General features: G+C 59.9%; 1 protein-coding gene across 2 annotated transcripts in view; it reads right to left on the minus strand.

Annotated features, from left to right (window-relative positions):
- The window catches only part of LOC119590550 (zwei Ig domain protein zig-8-like), a gene marked incomplete in the record, with an annotated part of 99,462 nt that overhangs the window by 21,182 nt on the left and 77,963 nt on the right, over nucleotides 1-317 (minus strand). For both annotated transcript variants that reach the window (XM_037939208.1, XM_037939207.1), the window contains 1 exon segment: nucleotides 35-248. In XM_037939208.1, the coding sequence (XP_037795136.1) occupies nucleotides 35-248 (214 nt within the window).

The raw sequence follows: 317 nt of genomic DNA on the forward strand, positions 1-317 counted from the left end.
TCGCCCTCTCTACCTCCCCATCTCCCCTACTCACCTTTCCTGACGAAGACGTAGACGTAGGCGGGCAGCGTCTTCGGGGCCTCGCACGTGTAGTTTCCCTCGTCCTTGGTGGTGGCGCCGGAGATGACGAGTCGGGACGATGTCTTGGCGCCGTGTTCGATGGTCACGCTCACGCCCCCGCGCTCCGTGTCGTAGTTCAGGAGTCGGTCGTTGTGTTTCCAGTACACGACGTGGGGCGGGATTGGTGTCTGTGGGAGGGAGGAGGAGAGGGGGTGGTTAAATAAGGGTTTATAGGGGTGTGCATGCTTGTTTTTCGA

This window comes from Penaeus monodon, chromosome 27 (assembly GCF_015228065.2).
Source record: "Penaeus monodon isolate SGIC_2016 chromosome 27, NSTDA_Pmon_1, whole genome shotgun sequence".
Taxonomy (NCBI): Eukaryota; Metazoa; Arthropoda; class Malacostraca; order Decapoda; family Penaeidae; genus Penaeus; species Penaeus monodon.